The sequence below is a fragment of the Myotis brandtii genome, unplaced genomic scaffold (genome assembly GCF_000412655.1).
Source record: "Myotis brandtii unplaced genomic scaffold, ASM41265v1 scaffold17, whole genome shotgun sequence".
Lineage (NCBI taxonomy): Eukaryota > Metazoa > Chordata > Mammalia > Chiroptera > Vespertilionidae > Myotis > Myotis brandtii.
In genome coordinates, this window is record NW_005356259.1 from 5,939,368 (window position 1) to 5,966,273 (window position 26,906).

Sequence of the window (26,906 nt, forward strand, 5' to 3'; positions counted from 1 at the left end):
CACAGTCATCAAGCTTTCAATATGTGCCACACACAGTTTTAAGTGCTCTATTTGCCTTCTCTCCTCATTTTTTGCAATAAGCTCTTTAAAGTAGGTAAAATTATCATCTAAATTTTGCAGGTAAGAAAAGTAGTCAGATACATTGACTAACTAGCCTTAATTTCATTTATGGTACAACTGGGCAGCAAATGCAATCTGATTTTAGAGCCTATGATCTTAGCCGGTGAACATGTTGACTATTCCTAAAAGACTCTGAGGAGGGAGAGATGGGGCAGAACCAGGAGAAACATTATCTATTTTGTCATTGCTGAACTACAGCTGTTTATGCAATTTTATATCTTGGTTTTTCAGTTAACAGTATTTTCTTTTATTAAATTTTTTTCATATACATATAACTTATAATGGACACAAAATCTTAAAGGTGAATAATCCCATGATTTCACAAACTATTTGATTATGTTTAATTTTAATTTAGGGTATTTTATCCTATCTTGTATTTCAATATTTGAAATAAGGTGGATATGTCTCTGTGCATACATTTTAATATTTATATTAAAAAAAATCATATCTTTTTATATTTAAATTATAGTATTATTAAAAATTCTCAAAAATATGTCTAAAAGGTTAATAATTATTTTATCAACTTATTGTGCATAATTGCCAAAATTATTTCTATAAACTTGCTGTAACAAGTTTACAAGTAGTAATAAGAAATATTTATTTCTCAAAACATCACTCTTATTAAGTAATATTACTTTGCAATTATTGTTTGCTAATTTACTAAGATGAGAAACAGCTCATTATTGTTTATTTTTTTATATTAGTGAGGTTAAACTAAATGTATATGTATATATATTTAATAGATATTTGAATTTTGTCTTATAAACTGTCTGTTCATAGTCTCTTCACATTTATATATATTGGGCAGCTAATTGTTTTTCTTAACAATTAATAGCTCTTTACATATTATGGTATTCAATTATTTATTATAATTTTTTTCAAATTTTCTATTTTCTCTTTAATTTTATTTATGGTTAAATATATTTAAAAGTTTTAATTTTTATATAGCCCAATGGTCATATCTTTTCTTACTGCACTTTACTTTATAGAGAGTGCAAAAGTAAGAAGGATAAGAGGGATTCAAGCATGATTATAACCTGCAAGAAAAACACAGGTGAACATAGTGGTAATATTATAAAGAAATACAAGATGACTTGGGTGCAGGGATGGATCTGAGAACCCGAAAGCAATATGAGTAGTGATCTGGATAAAGGAACTCTAAACTTCAAAGACAAGAGAAAAGGTCAAAAATGTAGTTACAGATATAGGTGACAGCATTCAAAAGTGGGGTTTAAATATTGGTTGATATGGGAACCAATATGGAACTCACATCACATTACTCAGAAATAAGAAACAAAAAGCAGTGGTTTAGATTATAGACAATTTCATCATTCATTGGAAATATTCCCTCATGATATGTGCTGAAGAACAAAATACTTGAACATTTAATTAGAAATGTGCTAAAAATGATTATCATCTTCTCCTATAGCAGCAATTGTCCTTCAAAATTCTCCAGCAGTGACAGAGCCATGAAATTTCACATATTTATCTCCACCTATCAATTGCCATTTTATTTGTTTAGGCATCGCATTCTGGATTCATAGAGTTTTTGTGTCCATTATCTCAGTATTAAGAAATGCAGGTGTACTTATCTATACTAATAAAAGGGTAATATATTAATTAGGGTGGATGTCCTTCGGGACAAAGCCTCAGCGGCTACCAGGGCCCAGGCTCAGGCCAGCAGTGGCAGCAGCAAAGGGGTAATGGGGGTGGCGCCTTCCCCTGATCCACCAGGTCACCTCCCGCAGAGGGAGGCCAGACTGTGGCTTAGGCTGGGGGCCAAGACAGAGGCAGTTAGGGGCGATCAGGCTGGCAGGGGACAAGGTAGGGGCAATCTAGCTGGCAGGCAGAGGCAGTTAGCCTAAACCAGCAGTCAGACATCCCCCGAGGGGTCCCAGATTGGAGAGGGTGCAGGTCGGGCTGAGGGACACCCCCCCGACCCATGCCCCCTGGCACCAGGCCTCTAATTTCATTATAAAGAGAAAAAAGTAAATAAAATAAATTTAAGTCCACGATAATCATAACTTTAAATATGCATTTTATTTTCAGGTAAGCAAAATACTAATTAGGCTAAAAATAGTTTTCTCCTAAATGCAAATGGATCATTGACTGACATATTTAAAAATCTTTCTGGCTTATGACCACAATATTAAAGTTCTATTTATACTCAGATTAATATATTTATAGTATAACTGCTTTTGGTATTCATCTTGTGAAGATGCAAAATTTAAAAGAAAAGTGAAAATTATAATATTACTGATCTCCTATGCTTTGTGCTAAAGTAAGGAGGAATATTTGCACAGAAAAATTCTGCAGCACACCAGAAAAAGTTATATTTTTTGCCAATCTTACAAAAAATAGATATATTTTTATATATTTACAAAGAAATAATAATAATAACCTACCCTTTTTGCTCCAAAGTGACTTTTTTAAAAATTACGTGCTGCCCTGGCCACTGTGGCTCAGTGGTAGAACATCGGCCTGCACACTGAAGGGTTAAAAGTTTGATTCCTGGTCAAGGGCACATACCTGGGTTGTAGGCTCATTCCCTGTTGGAGCGCCTGCAGGAGACAACCAATCTATGTTTCTCTCACATCGATGTCTAAATATCCTTGGGTGAGGATTAACAAGAATAAGAAATAAAATAAAATAAAAAATCAGGTGCCTATTCTTGTATATAATGATTTCTGGTACCAAGAATTAACCAATCAAGACGCTATGTTATTATGTGATGTAACCAATATGATGCAACTCTATATTTATGGTTCATACAGGGCATTCACACTGGATAACTATTATGTTGGCTGTTGTTATTTTTTTTATTGTTATTTGACAATCTAAGGGAAAAGAGGTCAGTGCCCTTGACTAAATAGTCAAGTGTTGCATGTTTTTAAAATTCTTGTGACACACCAGTGTGCCACAGCACACCTGTTGAAAGTCGCAGATTTAGATTATCAATCACATTTCCCAGAGGTATTTATTTTTAAAATGGCCAAATAGATGGACAGATATTAAATAGTAAACATTTATAATAGTATATACTTACTTCATTTGTTTAACAATAGTACTTTTTCCAGATTCTCCTGCTCCTGAAAAGAAAGATGGGAGTGTTATCAACTGATATATGTACATCAAATTCATATACATATTAAAACCTGTGACATCACTATCTCATGGGTAAATCCTTAACAGACAGCTCTCCGATGTAAAAAGCAGGATAATTTTTCCATTAAGTCTTGTAAGGTATTAGGTGTCTACTTTCTAGGATAGCCGAAGGAAATGAAACCCACCTATATTGATGATAGATCCAGATATAGTTTGGTTTCAAGGTAGAATGTATATTCTAAAGCAAGAATTACATGTCATTAGGAAAAAAATCCTATTATTATATTTGAACATACTTTAGAAAGATTATCTCTTGGCTTTGTACCTTAAAGAAATGGTCCAAACTTTATAGTTTCTAGATCACTATCATTCTCCCAGAATGTCTCTGCATATATTCTATTGATTAAATAATAACAACAAAAAACACACAAAAAAATCTAAGCAATAACTTTTTATTTCCAGAAAGCCTATTGTGATTGAAGAAGGGGCTGTTGTCTTCATCATCATATTTACATTGCTACACAGGCACTTTCTCTTCTGTTTAAAGAAAGGAAACAGAAGAGAAACAGTAAATGAATTAAAAGGCCTACAGAGAAGTTGTATTTTAAACAGTAGAATAAATGCAAGGGGACTCAAGAGGATTCATATAAGGATGATTAAAATTATTCACAATACTAGAGGCCTGGTGTATGAACCGTACACCAGTGGGGTCCCTCGGCCTGGCCTGCAGGATCGAGCCAAAACTGGCTCTCCAACATCCCCCGAGGGGTTCTGGATTGCAAGAGGGCACAGGCAGGGCTGAGGGAACCCCCCCGAGTGCACGAATTTTTGTGCACTGGCCTCTAGTCCTATATAATAAAGAGGTAATATGCAAATTGACCATCACTCCAACACACAAGATGGCCACCCCCATGTGGACACAAGATGGCTGCCACAAGATGGCCAGCAGGGGAGGGCAGTTGGGGAGGGCAAGGCTGCAAGGGAGGTCAGTTGGGGGTGACTGGGCCAGCAGAAGAGGGCAGTTGGGGGGGACCAGGCCTGAAAGGGAGGGCAGTTAGGGGCAATTGGGCCAGGAGGGGAGCATTTAGGCGTCAATCAGGCTGGCAGGGGAGTGGTTAGGGGGTGAGCAGGCTGGCAGGCAGAAGCGGTTAGGGGCAATCAGGCAGGCAGGCAGGCGAGTGGTTGGGAGCCAGCAGTCCTGGATTGTGAGAGGCCCGTCGTATTGTGAGAGGGTGAAGGCTGGGCTGAGGGACCCAAGCCCCCGTGCATGAATTTCGTGCACTAGGCCTCTAGCATCCTATATAATAAAAAGGGTAATATGCAAACTGACCCTAACATGATTGGGAATGACTGGTCACTATGACACACACTGACCACCAGGGGGCAGATGCTCAATGCAGGAGCTGCCCCCTGGTGGTCAGTGCGTTCCCACAGCCAACCTCCTGCAGCCGGCCAACCTCCCACAGTCCCTCCCCGCAGCTGGCCCCGATAGGTCCCGATCACTAGTCAAGCTGAGGGACCCCACCTGTGCATGAATTCATGCTCCAGGCCTCCAGTTGGTTAATAAAATTATATGTTTCAACTTTGAAGAAACTCAGAGACTGAGAAAGAATGTCTAATTCCTGACCATTAAACACATTTTCTTAAATAATACTATAATATCTAGTATTTCTAAGTGAAATGAAAGTAATTTAGATCATTTTTATTTAAACAAATTTTCTATCCTGAGAATAAGAAAAAAAAAATTATAAAATGATTTTCCAGAATTGTACTAGCATATGTGTTGTGGACTAATACATTATCAATTAAGAAACATTTTGAGCACACAAAATATTCTAAATAATCACAACCAAGTTTATTATATTCATTCTGTATGATGGACTGGTCAAAAATTTATTATAACTTGGGGTAAAAGTGACTTTTTGACTGTGTCAGAATTAAAGTACATTCTGACTTGTCTTTCATACTTCATAAATATGGCCTATTAGTAATCGTACTGATGACACCTGGCAAGTTTCCAAAAGTATTTCGGAGGCTAAGTGGTTATTATCATAGAAGGATTCTTTATAACTTAGCTGGTCATTCATGATGTGATTTAGGTAAACTGAATAAATAAGCATTTTTAAAATAGCTTATAGTTTCTGTGTGAAACTATATATGACACATTAGTATTACCATTTGAAGACCTTACAAAAGCTCTTTGAATTATTCCTTATTTTTTGCAGTGACTTCTATCTTCTAGATGAAGGTCCAGTATAGTAAACTACAGCACTAACAGAATAAAGTTCTTGAAGAAAAGTCAATTTGTCCAAAATTTTATTTATTATTTGAAACTCTACTGCAAAACTATTTCAGAAATAAATTATTGAGTCCCATTCTCAATGATTCTAGGTCTTAGTTCACAATAACTTTCCATTTTTTTAAAGATTAGATCATGTTACACTGCCAAATATAGATATAAAGACAATATATTTGCACAGGCTGAGGGCATCCTGAAATAATTTCTTCCTTCCAAACTGTAGTCATTACTAAAATTATTTTCTGGGTCAAGGTGTACCAAGGGACTTTTAACAAAATGTGCATGTATTTCTTTGAAGTAGATAATGTTTCAATTAATTAAATATCTAAGTTTATACTTAATTCATACATTAATATGCATAAATTATTTTATTCTTAGTAAGAATAAATTGGGAATTTTATTCCACATTTTTTATTTGCAAATACCAAAAACAATTTTAAAGCTTTATAATATCTATACCTGTAACTGTACTTCACTGAATACATTCAAGGCTTGATTGCTCATTTGATACAACTTGTTGAAACAGGAAAAATTCGAATATAAACACATTGAATTCTTATCATGCATAAAATATTTTGTAGGGGATCTTTAAAATCCCATAATGGTACAGTAGGAAGAAACCTTAAAAATCAGCCATCTATGCACATCTCATCATTCTGGTGTGAGAAAAAGGAAAAGGAGTCCTGTAGAGACCATGACACTCATCCAAAACCCCAGATCTATTTAAGACAAAGAAGCTATGTCAGCTGACTCCCATATTACTGCTATAATGTTGTTTTCTTTTTAGTATGTACTACTAATGTCAAGTCAAAATGATTTAAATGCATAAATTATTATTTTATTATTATTTTTTTTATTTTATTTTTTTGGTGAGCCCTGACATAGAGACAACGCTGTGAAACTGTCACATGTGAAATAAACCCACCTGTAAATCATACCCAGGGTGGGGCACTCATGGGCTTACAGTTTTAAGTTCAGAAAACACAGAGATTATTCTTTTAAAAATATTTTAGATACTTTTATTCTTTTTTGGGGGAGGGAGAGTGAAGCAAGGGGAATAGAGAGATAAACATAGATCTGCTGCCTCCTTCATGCCCCCTACTGGGGATCCATTTGGGGATGTGCACTGACCTGGAATCAAACCAGAGACCTTTCAGTGAATTGGATGACACCCAAGCAGCTGAGGACACTGGCCAGGGCAGAGTTTATTCCTGTATTATTATTATTAATTAATAAAGGTCCGGTGCATGAAATTCCTGCGGGGGGCGGGGGGGGCGCGCAGGGGGGTAACCCCTTAGCCCGGCCTGCACCCTCTGTAATTCGGGACCCCTTTGTTCATAATTTTATAGGCACTATTTGATGTGTACTCTTTAACTAATTCTGGTTTCCTCCATGCTATACTGTTATTCTGAGATTCAACACAAATGTTTATGTGAAAAGTTTATTTAATTCTGAATAGAATTAAATAAACTTTTTTTTATTTAACTATGTTCTGTAAATAAACACTTTATCTATTGATCTGTCTGTGTTTTTTGTTATTTCCTGGTTTGGGGTATTATAAATAAATATTCTGGGAATATTTGCATTCAGTTCTCTATATAGACATATGTTTTACTTATCAAAATGTTGTGTGGATTAATGTTTTACATTTAAGATATGCGATACTGTGAGCCAATATGGTCATTCCCTTTGCATTCCCTCTAACCCACAGTATATAAAAATTCCAGTTTTTCTGCTACCCTGCAAGGACATACAATTGTTAACCTTTCAAATAGTAACCCCGGGAAATGCATATATTGTTAACTCACTTTCGTTGTAATTCCATCTACCTAAGAATTTTTTAAGGTGAACATTTTTTCATAAATTTCTTTGCCATGTCTTTATCAGCTTTGTTAAAATGTCTGCTGATAATCCTTTTCAAATTGTTTAAATAAATTTATTATTCTAACTGAAAGATAACTATGCAGCATTTAAGACATATGCTTAAATTTCCCTCATTCCTCAGTGACTCAAATGACTCTTTGCTGTTGGGGTCCAGCCCCAGCAGGTCCAGGGGTTCCCAAAGGTGTGGACGGAGTCGGCGAAGAATGAAGGACACGGAGACAGCATTCAGTTGATCAGCATAGCCAGGTTCTCTAGCCAGGTTCTTTTGCATAAATTATTTTAAATCAATATGAAAGCAGTGTACTTTCAGAAACATATTGGTATGCAGTGTCTGCTGTCATCTGTTTGAAGACTGTTGGTACTTAAGATTCTTAAGGTAGTCTTTTCTGAACCAACTTAATTTTTTTCCACTCACTATTTCTCTTTCACATGGAACAATGACAAAATTATCTGTCTCTGCCATATGACAACCTTTCAGATATTCTAGACTGAGGGTAGAAAAATGAATAGAAAAATACTCATGTTTTTGAATTAAAGAAATATGAGCTTGCACTCATTTCTGACATTGACTAGGTGTCTTGATTATGTTTAATCTGAGAGTCAGTATCCTTTTTATAAAACTGGATTATTAATATCTGCCTATTAGGGTTTGGGAAGATTAAATTAGAGATATAAAATACCCAGAACATACTTTAACATGTAGTGAGCTCTGAACATTTCCTTATATTTGAAGCAAGCTCCATTTTCTAATAAAATTTTCAAATATAGTGTTCCATTCCTTTAATTTTTACTTGTAGAACATGGTTTTTATAGCCCTTACCCTCTGAAACACACTCCAATGTCCTTTTGAAACACTGGTACTGAAATTTTCCTGTGGATATCAGGAGATTTGTCAGCAGCACTGATGTTCTGATGTAGTGGGATAGGGATAGAACCTGGGTTTGCCTTGCTCATGATACTGTATTTAAATAGAACACTTTTCTTAATAGGGGCCATGATTAGAGTGTCTTCTTTATTTTTTTCTTTGTAGCTTTATCACATTGTTTACCAGACTCTTGTATTGAGTTTGTAGCAGTTAACTTTTTCTAATTTCTTTTTCACATCACCTCTTAGCAAACAAATTCTCCCACGTACTACATGGTATAATTGAATTTGAACCCAAATTAAAGACATCTTTTGATTCCACTTTGCTCATGTGGGCCAAATATTTCTGCTGATTGAGGATACCTGGAAATTTGACTTTGTATGTCACTCTGTTCTTCCAAACATTTACTCACTTGTGAAATACTGCCTTATCCACCTTCACCCAAATCCCTGAAAAAAGCATTGAAGAGGAGAAGGTCAACGTCAGGAAGCTATGTAATTCCCATTAATCATCCTAAGTCCTTGTTCACTCGCTGTATGTAGTCAACAATGCTAAATGTTTCCCCCTGAGTATGATAGTTACTGAAGGTTTTTGTACATGTTGTTTATCTGATTAGAGAAATTGCCTTCTATTTCTATTTTGATAAGAGTTTCTATTAAGAATTGATCAGACCGTCAAACCCCAGAGGGCAGATAGGGGAGGGTGGGGGTAAGGGGGAGAGATCAACCAAAGGACTTGTATGCATGCATATAAGCATAACCATTGGACACAGACACCAGGGGGGTGAGGGCATAAGCAGGGATGGGGGGTGGGGGGACAAAGGGGAGATAAGGACACATATGTAATAACTTAATCAATAAGAAAAAAAAGAGGAAAAAAAAGAATGGATGAAACACATTTATCATGTGTGTGTGTGCGTGCCCACACATTAACATGTATGTGTGCATGTGTATTTCCTGATATAGTCATGTTGGGTTTTCTCCTTCAATTTGATAACATGGTAAGTAATATTAACGAACGTTCTAATAGTATTTTAACCAGTCATTCTTGGGATAACTTCCCCCACCATCGCTATTTTAAAGATATTTCATTATGGAAGAAAAGGGGATTCTGTACAAAGTAACCTCACAGGGTGATGATCCATACTAATAAAAGGGTAATATGCTAATTATACCGGACATCTTCCAGATGACCTTCAGGACAAAGCCACAGTGGAGGGGGCCGAGGCAGAGGCAGCTAGGGGCGATCTGGCTGGCAAGGGAGGGCAGTTAGGGGGTGATCAGGCCAGCAGGGGAGGGCAGTTAGGGGGTGATCAGGCTGTCAGGCAGAGGCAGTTAGGGGCAATCAGGCAGGCAGGCAGGTGAGTGGTTGGGAGCCAGCAGTCCCGGATTGCGAGAGGGATGTCCAACTGCCGGTTTAGGCCTGAGGGGTCCCTGATTGGAGAGGGTGCAGGCCTGGCTGAAGAACCCCCGTCCCATGCGTGAATTTCGTGCACTGGGCATCTAGTCTAATAATAAATTCCTAACTGGGCAGGTCATGGTGAGTTGTTATGCCCTAGTCAGATAACTTCTCTAGTAAAAGTTTTATTTTGCTTTAAGCAAGACCTGTCTATTGTTTCTATACATTATTTTATGTTAATACACCTTTAAAATAAGTAACCACCCTCTAAAAGTACATAATCTTGTTAACTATCCTGTAATCCAATCCTTACCTTGCTTTCTCCCACCTTCATGTAACATTGATTATGTTCCCTTCTTAATTTCAAATACATAAAATAAACTGCAAAGCTTATTCTCAGTATTTGAAATCTTTTTTTTTTTTTAATCCTCACTCAAGGATATTTTTTCATTGATGTTTTTTAGAGAGAATGGAAGGGAGGAGGGGAGATAGAGAAACATCGATGTGTCTCACATTGATTGGTTGCCTTCTGCACACACCTCAGACCTACATTGATTGGTTGCCTTCTGCACACACCTCAGACCTGCATCCATGGTATGTGCCCTGGACAGGACTCGAACCCATGATCCTTCGGTTTGCGAGCTGACGCTCTATCCACTGAGCCAAACCAGCTAAAGCCTTTTTTTTTTTTTTTTTTTTTTTTTTTTTTTAGCATTTGCTTCCTGGCAATTGTCATCAGTTTTGGCTCAAATGAACTTCAATATAGTGTCCAACTGTCTGATGATTAAAATCAATGTAAATATTTTAATAAGTAATATTGTGGGTTGTTGTTTTTTTCAGTGAATCACATTAGTAAGCTTATGGTGTCAGATATATTTCTATAATGATTAGAATGTCTGACTACTTATTTCTGTGATATCTTAATAATGAGCATCATAACTGTAAGATACTTTATCAGTCAAACTAAGCATGTTTCACTTGTGATAAAGAATATTGTGGGTCTGTATTATCTTTACTTTCTAGTGAAGTTTTATATGAATGCTTCCAATTTTATACTTGTTTTAAAAATATCTGATCATGCATGGATGGGCAAAAGCAGATTTACAGTTGTGCATGCTCACAACTATAAACCTGCTGTTGCCACACTCTGTTTTCAAAACATAACATGAGCCTTCTTTGAGTTTGAAGTATTTTTAATAAGATGTTATCTTTCTTATCTTATTAATATACCTTTAGGCTAAAAAATGAAGAAACTAAAATATGGAATTATGTGATTTCCGCCCCCCCCCCCCCCACAGACCTATTTTAGATAGAAACGGATAATAGGTAGATGGATACCAATTATATGCTTACATCACTATGAACAACTTATAGAGATATTTTACACTCTGATTCTGGTATTTTTCATGCATTCATGCTGCCCTGTGCTAAGCATGCTGCGCTAAGCAGGAATTCAGGGGAGAGTAAAAGCAGACATGTTCTATGTTCTCATAGTTCTTAGAATTCAGGTACTAATTTAAAACTGACACAGATAAAAATAAAAGGCTTTGTTCTCCTGTAAACTAATTTGTGATCTTAGAAACTAAATTACCTTCCTGAGTTCTCATTTTCTTCTCTAAATAATCAAAATAATAATATCTATTTCATTTCTTTTATATTAAAAGCCATAACAGAAGCAGTGAGAAAAACAGAGAAATATGAGAACCATTTTATCAGAGATAGAGCTAAAACTAAATTTTGTGGCAAAGGATCAGGAAAAAAAAGGAGCTAAAGAAGATTGAGATATTGAGTTGAGATAATGGAAAAAATATATAATAGGGGAATTCTTAAAAACAAATTTTGGGGATGAATGGGCAGCAAGATAACCTCAGAAAAGTCTTTTGAGATCTCTCAAAGTGTAATCAGGTCATTGATAAATAACAGAAATTTGCAAATATGGATCAAGAAACTGGACAAAAGAATGGATGTTAGAGTCATTCTTCCAGAAGTGATAGTTAAGCCCCATTATGGGGTCCCCAAGAAAGAGTACAAACTGAAAAATACTGAGGTCCAAAGACAAACCTTGGCCTTAAATGAAAATGAAATACTACTACTTTCTTAAAACTGGTGGGAATAGATGATGAATCACTACCTTGTGCCTGGGTAACCACCTAGGCTGAGGTGGGAGAGGAGGAGGTTCTGGATGACAGTGAAGCTGGGAATGCAGACACAGCTGCCTTATGGAGCATTTTAGCAGAAAAGTAGGAACAAGTAAAATAATTATTGGCCCAGGTAAAGTTGAAAATAGCAACTTGCCAGCCAGGAAACTGAAAATGATCTATCATTTTATTCTACAACACTTGGAAATGAAGGGAATTAGAAGTTTACCTGGGAGGGGTGTTAGATCAGCAGGAAGGGCTGAAAAGGTATTAAATAGCATCACTGTGGAGAAAGTTATTGGAAATAATGTCATAGAACAATGATAAATGGAGAGCCTTTGAGGGATCATGCAGGATTGAAGTTATGATGTCAATTAAGGTAGAAGATTAAGGGGACAGAGTATTTCAGAATTTTAAGAGGAACATAGCTAATATAGCTGACTTTGATTGTAAGGAAATATAATTAAATCAAAGATCTAATTCACAAAATGTGGAAAAGTATGAGAGAGAATCTACATATATGAAAGCCAAGCTACCAGAATGATGGATCTACTGGAATGACCAGAACGACTGGTCACTATGACATGAACTGCGGCGGCCTCTCCCCCTGGCTGGCCTGGCTCCCGATCAGCCCCCTGCCTCCAATAAGGGGCGTGGCCAGCCAGCCAACCACCTGTGGCCCCCCTGACCATCCCTGTCCCCAATTGGCCCCCCCATTGGGGGCGGGGCCAGCCAACCTCCTGTGGCCCCAAGGGTGGCTGACCTCCTGCATCCCCTCCCCCCACCAGCTCAACCCAATCAGCCCCCATCGGGGCAGGCTGGCTGAACCCCACTTGTGCATGAATTCATGCACCAGGCCTCTAGCGCAATATAAAATAATGGTCAGAGAGTCACATGTCCAGATATATTAAAAGGGGAACAGTTCTAAATAGCAAATTTATTCTATTTGAATATAAAACATTGAGGCTGAAATTAAACCCATGACTTCTACTTTGTTAGCTTCAGTATCTAATAAATAAAATGAATATCATTATACTTTGATGAGTCTCACCCTCAGTTTTATCTTGAATCCTATTTCTCTGGGTTCAAATTCTATTTGATATATTTATGAGTCAGTATTTGGAGAAAGCTTAAATAGAAGATGGGTTCTGAATTTAAGTCTAAAATCTTAAATGGAAGCATATTTTATTTTATGTAGAACATGGGGTCTCTACACAAGTAAAGGTTTCACTACCCTCCTTTTCTCTTAGAAGTTTGGAGGGGTGTAAAACTTTTTGTTAACTGCTCATGTTGTTATATGTTTTAAAAGGTACATACTGTTCTTCAATCAATAGTTCAGAGTTTGAATGAAAAAGTAAATATAAAAATGTTCTGTGATATTAGTATATAAAGAGGTTCTATTAAATTATAGTTAACAAGAGTCATTTGTAGCGAGACAGGATATTTAATCTCATTAGCAAATATCATCATTTGGCTACATATGGAATACCTTCATAAGTGGTTTACATCTTGTATGTGAGAGACCTGTGAGTCAATGTTTAAACTATCCTGATTATTAGAGATAAATTAATCTAAAACAAACAACCAAATATGTGCAAAACATTTGCCTAAGTGCTTTTTGCCTGTTGGGGAAAAGGGACATTATAGAAAGCTATTAGATGCTGCCATCTGCCATTCTTTTTTTTTCGAAAAAATATTTTTATTGATTTCAGAGAGGAAGGGAGAGGGAGAAAAACATCAATGATGAGAGAGAATCACTGATTGGCTGCCTCCCACACAATCCCCCCTCCCCCCCTACTGGGGATCGAGCCCTCAACCTGGGCGTGTGCCCTGACTAGGAATCGAACTGTGATCTCCTGGTTCATAATTCCATGCTCAACCACTGACCCACACTGACTGGGCCAAAATATACATTTTTGAATAAGTGCAACCCTCTGCAAATTTTGAAAATGTTCATTAACTTAGCAAATGTAAGCTCATTTAAACTAGATTCTTAAAAATCTTTAGACTTCATATAGGTTTATGTTTATAAGAGCCAGAAAATTGGAATAATGTTTTAAAATAATAAAACTCAGATGCCAGCATTGAAAAAATATAGTGTGGTATTGACAATATAAACACATAGAAAATTAAAGAAGTAAAGGTTTTAGACCTGAAGGAAAAAACCAACAACACTAATGATGTTTATAGGACTGCTTGACTTTCCCTCTCACATTTTATTTGCTTTTTCTATGTCCATATTACTTTCACTCTTGATCAAAGCCTCTTAGTATACTTTGGAGTTTTAGAGAAAGTATGTTTGCTGGTTTCATAAGAGCTGGCCCCAACATCCTTTAGGTTACCAACCTCTAGGTCAGTGGTTCTCAACCTTCCTAATGCCGCGACCCTTTAATGTTCCTCATGTGGTGGTGACCCCCAACCATAAAATTATTTTCGTTGCTACTTCATAACTGTAATTTTGCTACTGTTATGAATCATAATGTAAATATCTGATATGCAGGATATATTTAGGCGACCCCTGTGAAAGGGTCGTTCGACCCCCAAAGGGGTCGTTACCCACAGGTTGAGAACCGATGCTGTAGGTGGTTACTTGCAAGTGCTGTGGACAAGTGTGCAGCCACAGCACCTGTGCATAAAGGGAGAGAATATGTCCTTTCTTTGAGGAACAAGTGCTGGGAATCCCACAGCTGGTGTTGGTTACTTGCAAGTGCTATGGACAAGTGTGCAGCCACAGCACCTGTGCATGAAGGGAGAGAATATGTTCTTTCCTTTGAGGAACAAGTGCTGGGAATCCCACAGCTGGTGTCTGAGACACTTGCCACTGGGAGCAAAAGGACACTTTTAAAAAAGTGAGACTATTATGCTAAGCAAAGTGTATCATTCAGTAAAAGCTAAAAACCATATCCTTTCACTCAGATGTGGAATATAAAACTGGAACTCATAGACAGACCACAGTATGGTGGTTACCAGAGGGAAGGGGGTAGAAGGGTAGTAAAGGATAAGGATAAAGGATATATGGTGATGGCAGCTGATTTGACTTTGGGTGGTGGGCACACAATGCAATATACAATTCAAGTATCATCGAAATGTATACTTGAAACCTATTAACCAATGTCACTCCAATAAATTTAATAAAGTATGAGGACATTTAGCGTGAAATGTCACAATTCTGAAATGAAGTCCTTTTGTGCATAACTAGGAGCAGGAGGAACATACAACTATGATTAAAATAAAGCTCTTGTTTTGTATCCTGTTATAGGTCTTTATTTTTATTTCAAAAATGTATTTCTCTTCCAATGACCACTACAGGTGAATCTTTTAATGTTTAGAAAAATGTGTGGTTTATAGGTTATTTTCTATCTTTCAATTCATTGAAAATTTATTGAATTTATAGCTGTGGTAAAATATTGTGCTGAGTTTTGAGGGACTGGAAAGACAGAAGAGACCTAATTTCTTACCTCAATGAATATATAAGTATCCTAAAAGGATTTAAATGGAGTATTTTTCAGACAATATCACAGTTTGTGTTCAGAAGCCTGAGTAATATTATTAATATAATTTTAAGTACCTTGTCATTACTTTTTAAATAACTTCGGACTAATTGGTTTTAGCAGCACAAGTAAATAACATTAACTTGACTATCAAACAATGTATTTCTGTTCAAAGAAAATAACATAAACCTTTATATCTTGTAATTAAAGGATTGTTTCCGGTATTAAAAAACAGACATTGAGCTATGATAGGAAGCAATAAAATAATAAATGTATATGAGTTTTCTCTTAATTATAATAAATTGTATTATTGACAGAGAAATTGAGTCATCTAATATTTTCTCTCTACTTAATAAAAATGTAATAAAATACTAAATAAAAATGAGTAAATATGTACAAAGTGCACATAAAGTCTATTTGTTTCCACATTTTCATAATAAATATCCCATAAGGCATTACACTTAAAATTAAACTTCAGGAAAGTAAACACAACACAATTGAAGAAAACATCAGGGGTCTGAAAGCAAAAGGAAGTAAAATGTTACCTAGTAGCAACAACTTTACAGTTCTTGCATCTCGCTCAGCATCTTCCTGAAGCTTTTTCTCCAGTTCTTTTGACCTTTTGGCTGACTCCTTACTCTCTGAACTAATACCGCTTCCCATCACGTCAGATTATTTGCTCAAACTTTTCCAGATGTAGAGCACAACTCTGGTTGGAATGTAGGTTGCAAGAGCAGTTCTCTGCTAAAGTACCCAACAGACCATTCCCTCATGCTCAAAGATTCTACTTTGACTAAGGAGATGCTTTCTGAGCTGTCACCTGATCTAAGGGTGTCACCCGATCAAATTAAATGGCTATTTCTGGTTCATCTTTAAAAATCTGTCCATCTTCCTTAACCAATGGCATATGAATATGTAAAAAGTTGTCAAAATCTATATACTGAAGATAATATGCAATGAGCATTTCAAACAAAATATCTCACCCTAATAGGCCATCTTTATTACTGTGATTTTAAGTTCTGATAACTAAACAACAAGCTTGCATCTTATCTTTAGATATTTGAGTCTCCAGATTCTTCATAATTAATTTAATATTACTATCAGAATATTTATATTCAATCATCCAAATTTCTAGTCTCATTGTGATTAGATTATGATACAACATTATTGAGAATCTCAGTATCTGTCGATTAACTAGAAAACAACTTCAAAAGATAAAAAAGTTGTAGTTCTTATAGTTATACATATTATTGTACTGTCACATAGAATTCAACACACAGTGCTCTTAAATTATTGATTTTAGTCTCACAGGATGCATTTCCATAAATTGAGCTTTTACTGCTCCTGAGAAAGTCAATCCATCAACTTTAATTGAGGACCCACTTGGTGTTGACACTGAACTGTGTTCAATTTCGGTAGTGCACTGACTCTTTGGGGCCATTAAGCAACAGCTGTTGTTCTGGAAGGACTTTTATTGATTTGGTATAAAGGGAATACAAAAGCAATGTTCTTTGAAACAGTAGATAATTTGATTCTTCCTGAAAAAGAAGAGTAAATACATCTAAATATGTTCCATGCCTTTCAACTACCATCATAGGTACCATGTACTTCTTGAAGACCTACAAGCTTGGGGACAGAGATTATGCTGTATAATTTTTTTTTTGTTTATTTGAAGCATAAAGTTCTTGTTAGGTATTCAATCAATATTTTCCTTAGAAACAGACATGGCTACCTGTGCCAGCAAATTATTCAATGTACATTTTGGGATCTGTGAATGTGCCTAACCAGAAAATGCTAGAATATAGTTAGTCCATCAACGTGTCAGTGCTGTTCTTCTTGTGGATCATGTACAAAGTTTGAACAGGTGGGTTTTTGCATATTCATACAAGAAGGAAATAGGCTGCCAAATTAAATACATATTCCTGCTTTGTTTACTTTTTCACAAAAAATATTAAGTTGCAGATACATAAGCATAGTCAAAACTTGCTGAAGTTTATCCCTACAAAGCCATGTTATGATAGTACAAAGCTGTGGAAAGGTCGGTATGCAAGGATTTGTGTAAATCATGTAGCATTGCTTTTACAATGCAAAGGGCCTGCTCCTAAGGAACATGATTTGCACTGACTAGTTTATTTATACTCACTCATGGACAGAGTTTACTCTGATAGGAACATAGAAGAACACAAACATTGTAATAAATCTCTTTCGCCTATTGTTCTTATATCAAGATTGAATACACATAATACCCTGAGTACACAAGATTCTTGGATGTTCCATAGCAATTATGAACTGTCTAGATACTTCCTATAATTTTATTTCAAATAAATATACCCCATAGCTTTTTGATGGGGACATACCCTGGTTTTGAAAGGGTATGGGTTTCACTAAGTCTTCTAAGAGAGTTACTGGCTAAAACTGACCAACTTTTTCAGGAGTAGAACTGTATGTTTTCTTCATCATATAAAATTATGAATTTCCACTTTTCGGTGTATCCCAGAATCTTTCATCATTAACATTATGTGATTATGATGTGATTTTTTTCATCAGTGACTAAAAATTCTTGACAAAAATATCAAGATGCGTCTATATTTAGGGGAGGGAGTTTGGGTGAACCAGAGAGGAAAGGAAGGTTCTTTCCTCAGCCCTCTCCCCCTGGGTGCCTGGGACACAGCTTCACTAATAAGCTGGAGTTTTTAGTCCATGTTGCTTCACTTAGGATTACAGCTTTCTGGAATTAAGAAAATGAGGAAAGTAAAATAATAAATTCCACAAGAGTGGTGACAATATCTTATTAACTTGGATGTCCTCCAGATTATTTTGCACAGTGCTAGCCATTGGAAATGTTAAAAAAATGATTTCTTGCTAATCATTGATAGAGACTTAGGGTCTCTTTTTCTTGTTGTGCTATGCTGAGGTGACAGTACAGTTAGGGATTCTTCCCAAGGTTCAATGCCATAATTGGTCTCTTGCAATACCCTAGAAATTTTAGAGTTATTTAAAAAATTCAGTGAAGATGTCCTATGTTAGTCTGAAATAATGTCAATAAATACAATTACAACTGTTAGCCCAACATTTACACTTTTTTTATCAGCCTTAAAAATAACACCAGCACATTCCCTTTCTATCTTTAAATCTTGTTCCATAATGAGGAAAATCTGATAGAAGATGACAATAGGAAATTAGATGCTTTTTATTCAGGGAAACATATGGCCATAAATTTTATTTTAGAAGATACGCAACTATCACAGACACTGTCATGTTAGAGTTCCATATATTAACCAGCTAAAAGAGATAGATTGCCCTGTGTGCATACATGTGCTCCCACACAACCTTGGATGCACAACCCATGCACACACCCACAGAAAGCAGGAGACATTATGTTGGAACATTGTGATTTTTTTAGAATAATTATTGAAAATGACTTCTAAGAACCTTGTTGGGTTTTCTTTTTAAAATCACAGCATCACCTGATTTGGAATATCTTCTTTTGGTACCAGGCTGTGCAAGAAAGAAAAGTGGACTTAAAGTAAAATACAGAGAATGAGCCCTCAGCGCTAAAGGTCACTGAAAACCCACAAGCCTGGTGGCATGAGTAATACATCCTCTTGCTATTTTGGGTCAAGGTCTCTGTGGAACCTTCAGAAGAAGACACTAGCTTTTGAAAACGTTGAGTAATCACTATTTTAAATGTATTACTCAATAGCTAGCTTGCAGTGACATGCAATTATTTCTCATCTGCTTTTAATATGGAGATTTTAACCTATGCTTTTGCAGATGTCTCTTTTGTTGGTATTACCTGGGCTTCTGCAGTTATCAAACTGGATTTCCCCTGAGCAAGTGACATGTGACTACAAAGGCTCAATTTCCTTCTGGAAATTATCAATACAGGCTGCTATCTGTATTTGTTTTTATTTTGTTTTCATATCTTATAGGAATTGTTTACTTCAAGTATTGGGTCCCTGGGTAGTTTGAGTCCTAGCTGCCTTAGCGATGACTTTTATCCTTGCATATTCCCATGGAATTTGCGGCAAACCCTCTCTCCTTTGCTAATGGTACTCAGATGTGCACTTCTGGGAGCTCTGTGCATGGTATCTCCTCCAGATAGTTCATGTCTTGGGGGACTTCTGAGAGAAGTCTTTTGATCTGGAGGGAATAGGGCAATCAAAACTTGCCGTTTCAAATTAGCACATTCAGATAGTGCAATAAGTTTACAATGCCAATATTAAGCCGCTCTTATGTCTTAAGAGGTGATACAAGTGTGTATTTTTATTCATTGTAGTTGAGTATTTCCACCTTACTTATGCCATATACTCTTCTTTATGGATTAGGATGTGATTATATATAATGATTTTTGGAAATAAAAAATGTTATAAGCCTAACTGACAAAGAAGATGAGAGTCAGAATTATTTCCCAAGGGGCCTCTTCTTGTCCCAAACTCTGACTCTTTCAAGATTTTTCATATGTGCCTTTAATACAGCATTTCCACTACATGTTCCCTGAATCTTATTTCTCAGTAATCTCAGTCCTGATGATTGCAACCACCACCTATTTTGGTTTCATGATTCTGGTCTCTGCCCTATCCCAGTCTAACCTGTATGTGCCAGGTTAAATTCTCTAAAGCCCAAGTTTTATTATTATACTTTTCTTATTGAAAAAAGACACACACAAAGAACTCCTTATTTTTTACTGACACCTATCTTAGTCCTGCCATTATACTCTCATTAATCTAGTTAGCAGAACCCAACAATGCAAATATATTTCCGGGTACTTTTCCTAACACATTCTCTAGTTTAGCTCCACTATTATCTGTTTCCTAATTAGGTGTCCCAATTTACCTTTCACTCGTGCTTTTATTTTCTTCACTAAGAATATCTTGTTCTTCCATAGCTGACTTTTCTCATAGTACCCATTCTTTAAGAAAGAACCTAAGGTATATGTTCTCCATTGTGCTTCACATCTACTGACACCCATTGGGTGATTCTTTACTTTCCAAATTCCTAAGAGGAATGTTCTGTCAGTGAATTTGTCCTTCCTCGTTAAATGGTCAGGATACTTTTCAGTAATTGTGCTCTCTGGTTCTTCTCTTCTGTGTACCTGAGAGTACACAGAAGAAAATAGTGTTTACTGAAATAATTAGTGAATAATGAGTGATCAATGAATATATGATGTTTGACAGCATTTTGCTCCTCCTTGGAAATATATAATTCTGCTTCCCAAATTATTGCAAGTGTGAAATATTACTTCTAGAGCTGCATGAATTCACTTATTCAACAATTGATATATTCAACAATTGTTATGTAGCAGGCATTGAAGATTCATCGGTAAATAAAACAGTCAGATATCTTTTCTCAAATACTTAAATTCTATAGTGTGTGAGTATGTACAGGGTTCACACAGACAATAAACATGATCAATATTTAAAGTTCATATAATTTAGATGGTGATGTTAAGAAAAAACAAAAACAGAATGGGCATAGAGAGTATGGGGTGGTGGAGAGCATAAGAGATTACAATTTTATATAATACTAGAGGGCCGGTGTATGAAATTCATGCAGGGGTAGGGCCCCTAGGCCTGGCTATAGTTCAGGGCCAATCGGGGCCTTCCTTCCCCCTGCTGCCAGCCGCCAGCCAGGGCCTTCCTTTGTCCCATGCTGCTCCCTGGTGGTCAGCACACACCATAGCGAACGGTTGAACTCCTGGTTGGTCGAACTCCTGAAGGGATAATTTGCATATTAGCCTTTTATTATTTAGGATGTTCAGGGAAGAAATAAGAGGGTACTTGTTTTAAATTAAGTTCCATGAAACTGAGTTTAAGATAGAAAAATGCATATAGAAAGTTTATTGGAATGTGTCCTTTGGAACAATCCATGTAAATGACTGAAGGAAGAAATACTGGCAGAAGGAGAAATTGGATTGTAATGTAATTGCAACAGAGCATTAGCCAGTCCTAAGAGAGTTCCCAAGCTGAGTTGTTCATATACATATGAAATGAAGAACTGGATCCTTATATCCCCATTAAGGGTCATAATAGCTGGGGAATATCAGAAGATTCCACTTGATATGATTCACTATGATAACTCACTGTACAAATAAAAAAAGTGATTTTGTGGATTCTGCCAAATGCCATGTATATTCATTCCAATTATACACTCGGGGGCTTGAGAAATGACTACTGTCTGGGTCTGTGAATCCACTGGACCACTGTAACCTTGATATAGTTTAGGTCACCATTTATTACCTGACAACCATATGTCTCTACTGTAATGTGATGGCCATGATATTACTGCTGGTTCCCAAGTATCAAGGTCCACTCAGATCTCATAAAATACCTTTAGTAAATCTTCACTGTATATATTTGTCTTAGTTGAAAATTTCTTCTTTGTGAGAAACTTTCAGTAATTGGGTTATGGCTTGAGAAATAGCTTAGGTCTGAAAATAGGGCAAGGGATCATGATATTTTTTTTGACATTACCCTCCTAATGATTACACTTGACTTTTCTGGTTAAGTTGAGCAATACTCATATTGCCTGCTCATTTATTTTGGCTTTAGGACTACTTTGTTTTATTAACTATTTCCATAGGTCCCTGCACATCAGGCTCTCCTAGCTATCACTCTTATCATGACTATCATTACAATATTACATCTACTTTGGTTCTCATAATTAAATGCTGGCACTTGGTCTCTATTATTTTGCATTCTTATTTCCATTGCTTTGAGGAAGCCTAGGTCTCTAACTGCACTTTCTACCATTAACCCTTGCCTATAAAAACTGTCTTAATAATACTGAAATCCTGCCCTAACCGATTTGGCTCAGTGGATAGAGTGTCGGCCTGCGGACTCAAGGGTCCCGGGTTCGATTCCGGTCAAGGGCATGTACCTTGGTTTCGGGCACATCCCCAGTAGGGGGTGTGCAAGAGGCAGCTGATCGATGTTTCTAACTATCCTTCTCCCTTCCTCTCTGTAAAAAATCAGTAAAATAATACTGAAATCCCCTCTCACTAGTACATTCCTTACTATTTTAATACATGGAAAGCTATGTGATCATTTTCTAAAGCAGTGGTTCTCAACCTTGGCTGCACATTAGAATCACCTGGGAATCTTTTTAAAATCTTAATTTCTGGGCCTCATCCAGAAATCAGGATTTTAAAAAGATTCCCAGGTGATTCTAATGTGTAGCCAAGGTTGAGAACCACTGTTCTAAAGTCTGATTGGTTCCTCAAACTAGGATGCCAACTTCTCTCAGCCTTCTGTTGCCTTTGTCTACCATTTGTCAGGGAACAATTCTATAGCCAGGTTTCCAAGAGCCATCCTAGAAAACATGTTAACATAATCTCCCAGGGTATTGGCACCCTATAATACAGGAAGGGGCTTTCCTACAATACCTCTCCTTTATTCATCTTTATGTTCCACCTTCCTTTGACCATTAGAATATAATCATAAACACATACACACTCTTCCAGCTCCTACATGTTGGTTAGTTTCTGCTGCTTTTCTGGTCTGCGGGCTCTTTCTTTTGATAACAGGTCCAGAACTTCCTGGCCAGGTTATGTCATAAGTGGATCATAGTTACTGACCAGATCTCTAGGAGCAGTGGGCATAGATTCTCACTAGGTTGAATGTCATCTGAAAAAGGCCTTTGCATTGTCTTCAGGCAAGGGGGAGTGCTAGCCTTTAAAAGGGAAGAGAGTACCACTTTTGCCAGCCCAGAGGGTCCAAGTGAAATCTAAGGATTCAAGATTTTTTTGATGCAGCAAAACCCAGGCATCACTATTCCGCCTTTTTTTTAAATGAGGACCTTGAGTTTGATATAGCAGTCTTGCCAAAGTTGAAAATTCCATTTTCTATGGAACTTTCCTAACCTTATAATTAATTAAGTCCTGTGTCTGATTATTACTTGTTCTACCTCCATCTTCACTATAGGAGATGAGAGTACCTTTTATGCCACTCAGTTGATCCTCTGGGTTTTGCACTAAGTTGGTGATTAATCACCTTTGGACTGATATTGTCTTCAGTGAATTGATGACTCTCAGCAACAGGCATCAATACTACAGTCATATTTTCTACTTCCCACCTTTACTGTATGTACCAATATTGGTCTTCTTTCTATGACCCATGCTACATGGCTATTTTTCTCTTTTGGCACACCACCCGAAACTCATGAAAGTCTGAAAGCAATCACACAGCCATTACTCTCCTGACACTAACTCATGTTCCAGTATTTTCTTATTTTTTGTCATAGTTTCTATTTTCTATTCATCTAGTGGTCAGAGAGGCATTACTACTTGCTCGATGATAGCAGGAAGATAAATTAATCTGTTTTAATAACTGCATTTTTCTCCTTTTTTGATGCTTGCTAAATAATAATTTCATGTCTCCATTGAATTATTTTTCCCTTGGAAATCCTTAAATAATATCTTTGCCTATTCAACCCTATTTACATCTCTACTAAAATTCTGAACTATGGTTATACTAAAGGATGACACACCTGATGACTACAAAATATAGTTAAGTCAATAATACAAGTGCACATGAAAAAAACAATTGTGGCTGAAAAGGATTATGGTCAATGTCAAATTAATTGTATACACACATATACAAACACAAACAAGATTTAATGAATTCAAAAGAGAAAGTTATGCTTTCAGCTAGACTTTGAGTTATAGTTAAAATTTCAAATAGATAAAAGAAAAGGCATCCAGAGCTCAGTACAGAATATTAAAAGGTCATGGAATTTGTAGGCAGACACACCAGGCAGCCACACCATTCTTTTAGTAGTTGGGTCATCTTGTACAAATTTCTTAATATTGAAAGACTTATTATTTTCCTTGTGCAACAGAGGTTTAGAAAGTTCTTTTGAAGATTAGAAATCATGTCTATAAAATAGCATGGTGCCTGGAGGATCACAGGAATTCACTGTAGGGTAGCATTTATGATTTTTCCAGATGAAGGAAACTGCATGTGTGAGAACCAGAGGCAGGAATTTCCACAGATACCGGTGAGTTCAGGAGACATTGTGTGACTTACCATGAGTAGATCAGTTTGACTTGAGAACTGTGTGTATTTGGGAGCAGTGAGAGACACATTTAGAAAAACAGATTGAAACAGATTGTGAAGGGCATTGTTTTCCAAGGTAAGGAGTTTATTGTAAAGTTTGGAAGGAGCCAAGAAATATTTTTTTTGAGTAAGGAAGTAGCCAAGTAGAAGCAGTGTTTTGAGAATAGAAAAACTAACAGTGATTTGTGGGCTGGCTTGGAAGAAAGGGGATTAGAAATAGAAAACCAAATCAGGATTCCAGCACAGTAATTGAAACATTAGAAAATAAGGATGAGTATTAATATACAAAATGTGGGAAAGCAATTTCAGAATAATGTACAAATACAAGAAATAATACCTAGGAACAGGTAATAGTTTTTTTTAAAGAGAGAGAGAGGGTGAAGGAGGGAGGAGGAGACAGAGAAACATCGAGGGAGGGGATGTGAGAGTGCAACATTGATTTGCTGCCTCCTGCACAGCCCCCTCCTGGGTATCGAGCCTGAAATCCTTGCATATGCCCTGACTGGGAATCAAACCTAACCCTTCAGTGCACTGGATGACGCCCAAACAGCTGAGCCACAGCAGCCAGGGAAGGTAATAGTTTCTTGATGAAAAGAAGAATATGGAATAAATATTTGGTGCAGTGAAAGGAGCACATTTGTGGAGACAGAGAGCCTTGGGCTCAAATCCTGCCTGCATGGTTTTTTTGTAAATTTAATCATATATTCAATCTTTCTGAACCTCATTTAGCTCATTTGTAAAATAAAAGTGTTACCAGTGAATTTACTGTGATGATAATATAATGAAATAGTAAATCATTTTTTATTTTGAATTGAGATTATGATATAAACGGACAGGAGTTGGGAAGAAGGAAAACACACTTGGAATAGAAATAATAAGACTAACACTGTGTAAGTCAGCGGTTCTCAACCTGTGGGTCGCGACCCCTTTGGGGGTCGAACGACCCTTTCACAGGGGTCGCCTAAGACCATCGGAAAACACATATATAATTACATATTGTTTTTGTGATTAATCACTATGCTTTAATTATGTTCAATTTGTAACAATGAAATTGGGGGTCACCACAACATAAGGAACTGTATTAAAGGGTCGCGGCATTAAGAAGGTTGAGAACCACTGGTGTAAGTTGATATAACAGAAGATTTTCTTGAGCTAACGTATAATGGGCATTTGAAAATACATGATTAGTACTCAAGAGAGAGACCATTATTTTATTTTGAAAATGAAAGGAGGCAACCAATCGATGTGATTCATTCTCTCTCTCTCTCTCTCTCTCTCTCTCTCTCTTAAAATCAATGAAAAAATATCCTCCAGTGAGAATTAACAAACAAACAAAAAAAAGAAAGAAGAGGTTTTATTATTTACCATGGAATTTGCCTAGAAAGTACAGCTGATATTACTGAATAATCACTGGCTTAATTTTATTTGGCCTGATAATTTTTTACACTAAAAAGTGAGTGAAATAGTTATTTTCACCATCCAACCCTCTTTTGAGAGTTTATCTTTTCTGTTATCTCTTGACACATTCTCTCTTAAAAGCTCAGAGGCCTCCCAGAACTTCCCATTTTTCAAATGGCACACTTTCCCCAAACCCTCCCACTAGACAGAGACTCACAATTCAGACCTATTCTAACCTCTAAGGATCAATCTAGCAAAGCTTTTTAATGAAAAATATAGGAGAATGGAAGGTCAGGCAGAGTTCATGGAGCTTAAGTCTTCCCTAAAAATTAAGATATCAAAATGTACCTATTGTCACAAATTAATGAACTAACACACAAGAGAACGTTAGAATAGTGCCTTGCATATTGCAGTTAAAAAAAAAAAAAAAGATATTCTTCCTGATCCTGTTCCAAAAAGGAGAAATTCTGACAGCACTCACCTACGCAATCAGGGATAATTACATCTCCAGCACAGTTCTTTATCCTGTGGGTGGACTAATGGCTATGTTTACTAGGATTTCCAAAGATATCCTATTGTAGATGCTGTGTCTAGGCACCCACACCCTCCCTACTTGCTAGAAGGTCCTGCCTGATAGCTGTGAGCGGTCAGTTCTCTCTAGAAATTTCCCTCAGCCGCTCATGTCTACCTCCCCCAAGGTCACACATCTGTCTACATTCGACACTGGTGTCTCAAATCAGGACAAATCTGAGGGCCATCCCAGCTTCAGAGCTCCTGTGGGATTGGCTGAGGTATTTTTACTGTACTGAAGTCCAACTTCATCTGCCTAATTCTGCTACTTTTACTTCCCCCGCAGATGTTGATTCTAGGAACACTCCTTGATAAGCTTCCTTTCCAATAATCTGTTTCAGAGTTGACTCCCAAGGGAACACATGCCTCAAGCCAAAACAGATCACCACTATCAACAACACCAGTGCCACCACAACCTCCAGCAAACCTGTAACTCTCACTGCATTTTTTGATGTGTTAAACAGCACCAGGGTATCCTCCTTACTCACTTTCACTTCATCCCCCCATCTGTGGAAACACTCAGTCTATTCATTTTTTAAAAGTAGAGTTTATTTGTTAGATCAGTTTTAGGTTTACTGCAAA

At 36.7% G+C, this 26,906-nt stretch overlaps 1 protein-coding gene across 1 annotated transcript in view; it reads right to left on the bottom strand.

Moving 5' to 3' along the window:
• Positions 1-16,031, bottom strand: part of GNAT3 (guanine nucleotide binding protein, alpha transducing 3) — a 45,356-nt gene extending 29,325 nt beyond the window's left edge. Inside the window, exons 1-2 of the mRNA XM_005862921.2 lie at positions 15,846-16,031; positions 3,167-3,209 (exon numbers count right to left, since the gene is read on the bottom strand). Coding sequence (XP_005862983.1) covers positions 3,167-3,209; positions 15,846-15,963 — 161 coding nt within the window. The 5' untranslated portion in view covers positions 15,964-16,031. The remainder of the gene's footprint in view (positions 1-3,166; positions 3,210-15,845) is intronic.
• Positions 16,032-26,906: the final 10,875 nt, after the last annotated feature.